This window comes from Sinocyclocheilus grahami, unplaced genomic scaffold (assembly GCF_001515645.1).
Source record: "Sinocyclocheilus grahami isolate Dianchi unplaced genomic scaffold, SAMN03320097.WGS_v1.1 scaffold965.1, whole genome shotgun sequence".
Classification (NCBI taxonomy): domain Eukaryota; kingdom Metazoa; phylum Chordata; class Actinopteri; order Cypriniformes; family Cyprinidae; genus Sinocyclocheilus; species Sinocyclocheilus grahami.
Genome location: NW_015506144.1, coordinates 13,378 through 15,325, shown reverse-complemented (window position 1 = coordinate 15,325; position 1,948 = coordinate 13,378). Strand labels below are relative to the sequence as shown.

Here is a 1,948-nt window from a genome sequence, read left to right as displayed (position 1 = left end):
TCCTCTGTTCCTCTTTTCCTCTGTTCCTCTGTTCCTCTGTTCCTCTTTCCTCTTTTCCTCTTTTCCTCTTTTCCTCTGTTCCACTGTTCCTCTTTTCCTCTGTCCTCTTTTCCTCTGGTCCTCTGTTCATCTGTCCTCTGTTCCTCTGTTCCTCTGTCCTCTGTTCCTCTTTTCCTCTGTTCCTCTGTCCCTCTTTCCTCTGTCCCTCTTTCCTCTGTCCTCTGTTCCTCTTTCCTATGTTCCTCTTTCCTATGTTCCTCTGTCCTCTGTTCCTCTGTCCTGTTCCTCTTTCCTATGTTCCTCTGTTCCTCTTTCCTCTGTTCTTCTGTCCCTCGTTCCGCAGGGTCTGAGAGTAACGCAATTTCAATTCTCTGTGTGTATGTGCTGTACATGTGGAAGAATTGACAATAAAGCAGACTTGACTCTTTTCCTCTGTTCCTCTGTCTTCTGTTCCTCTGTCCTCTGTTCCTCTTTCCTCTTTTCCTCTGTTCCTCTGTTCCTCTTTCCTCTGTTCCTCTTTCCTCTTTTCCTCTGTCCCTCTGTCCTCTGTTCCTCTTTCCTCTGTTCATCTTTCCTCTTTTCCTCTGTTCCTCTTTTCCTCTGTCCTCTGTTGCTCTTTTCCTCTGTTCCTCTTTTCCTCTGTTCCTCTGTCTTCTGTTCCTCTTTTCCTCTGTCCCTCTTTCCTCTGTCCCTTTCCTTTTTTCCTCTGTCCCTCTGTTCCTCTGTCCCTCTTTTCCTATGTCCCTCTGTCCCTCTTTCGTCTGTCCCTCTTTCCTCTGTTCCTCTTTCCTCTGTCCCTTTCCCTCTGTTCCTCTGTCCCTCTGTCCTCTGTCCCTCTTTCCTCTGTCCCTCTTTCCTCTGTTCTCCTGTCCTCTGTTCCTCTGTCCCTCTTTCCTCTGTTCCTCTGTCCCTCTTTCCTCTGTCCCTCTTTCCTCTGTTCTCTGTTCCTCTGTCCTCTGTCCCTCTTTTCTCTGTCCCTCTTTCCTCTGTTCCTCTGTCCTCTTTCCTCGGTCCCTCGTCAAACACCGCTATTATAAATATGAACGTCGCTGTGGATTTTAGTGTACACGCTCTCTAAGATCAAATCTGTGCGTACACACACTTTATAAACGAGGCCCCTGCAGGTTCTGTTTATTTGACTTGAACATGCGTTTGTTCATTGTTTCCAGACGAGGGCAGCAGAGTTTTAACAGCTTGATTAAACAGCCCAGTCCACAATGTCATGACTGGCTGCATTAAAAATGACTTATACACCTCTCAGTAATTATGATCCAGAAAGAATGTGGACAGTGTCTTTATTGACATGTTTATAGTTGTTAAACCATTATTTGAGTCCATGTAAACCCTGCTCTAGAAAAGAGAAAAATGATGAACCCTGCCAGTGTCGGTGTGATGAGATGTGACATGATTATGACTGAATCACATTATTATTATTATTATTATTATTATTATGATGAACCCTAAAAGCAGTCCGGAGAATCTGCATCTGTCTGTCAGGAAAGTCATTTTAGACATGATTCCTTGAAATAGAAACAATTTAAAAACAACAGGATAATGTAAGACTGAAGAAGCTGTGAAACTTGTTTCAGCCCATTACCTGTTCAGGTAGTTTAACTATTTATTGACATGATTTTGAAGTTCTTTGTTTTCGTACATTTATGAAGAGCAATATCAGAAGCCAGAAAACTAATTCTCCACAGGTTCCTCTGGATATAATGGGTTTTCAGTTTTCGAGTAAAACAAGGTCTGTGGTAAATAAAGACATCTAAATATTGTCCATTTATATGACATAAAATTATACATCCGTAAAGAAAATGTTAATTTTTTTAAAACGTATGTTTGTAATAAGTGACTTTGGAGTGTGTGTGTGAGTGCGAGAGAGTGTGTGTGTGAGAACGAGAGTGTGTGTGTGTGTGTATACCCTTAAATCCACGTCAAGATAATAATT

The 1,948-nt window shown here is 42.2% G+C and overlaps 1 protein-coding gene across 1 annotated transcript in view; it reads right to left on the bottom strand.

The window, feature by feature from the left end:
• The window catches only part of LOC107564830 (protein MNN4-like), a gene marked incomplete at its 3' end in the record, with an annotated part of 3,420 nt that extends 2,014 nt beyond the window's left edge, over nt 1-1,406 (bottom strand). The window contains exons 1-2 of the mRNA XM_016250003.1: nt 1,375-1,406; nt 508-592 (exon numbers count right to left, since the gene is read on the bottom strand). Of these exons, the coding sequence (XP_016105489.1) occupies nt 508-592; nt 1,375-1,406 (117 nt within the window). The remainder of the gene's footprint in view (nt 1-507; nt 593-1,374) is intronic.
• Between the last annotated feature and the right edge of the window lie 542 nt (nt 1,407-1,948).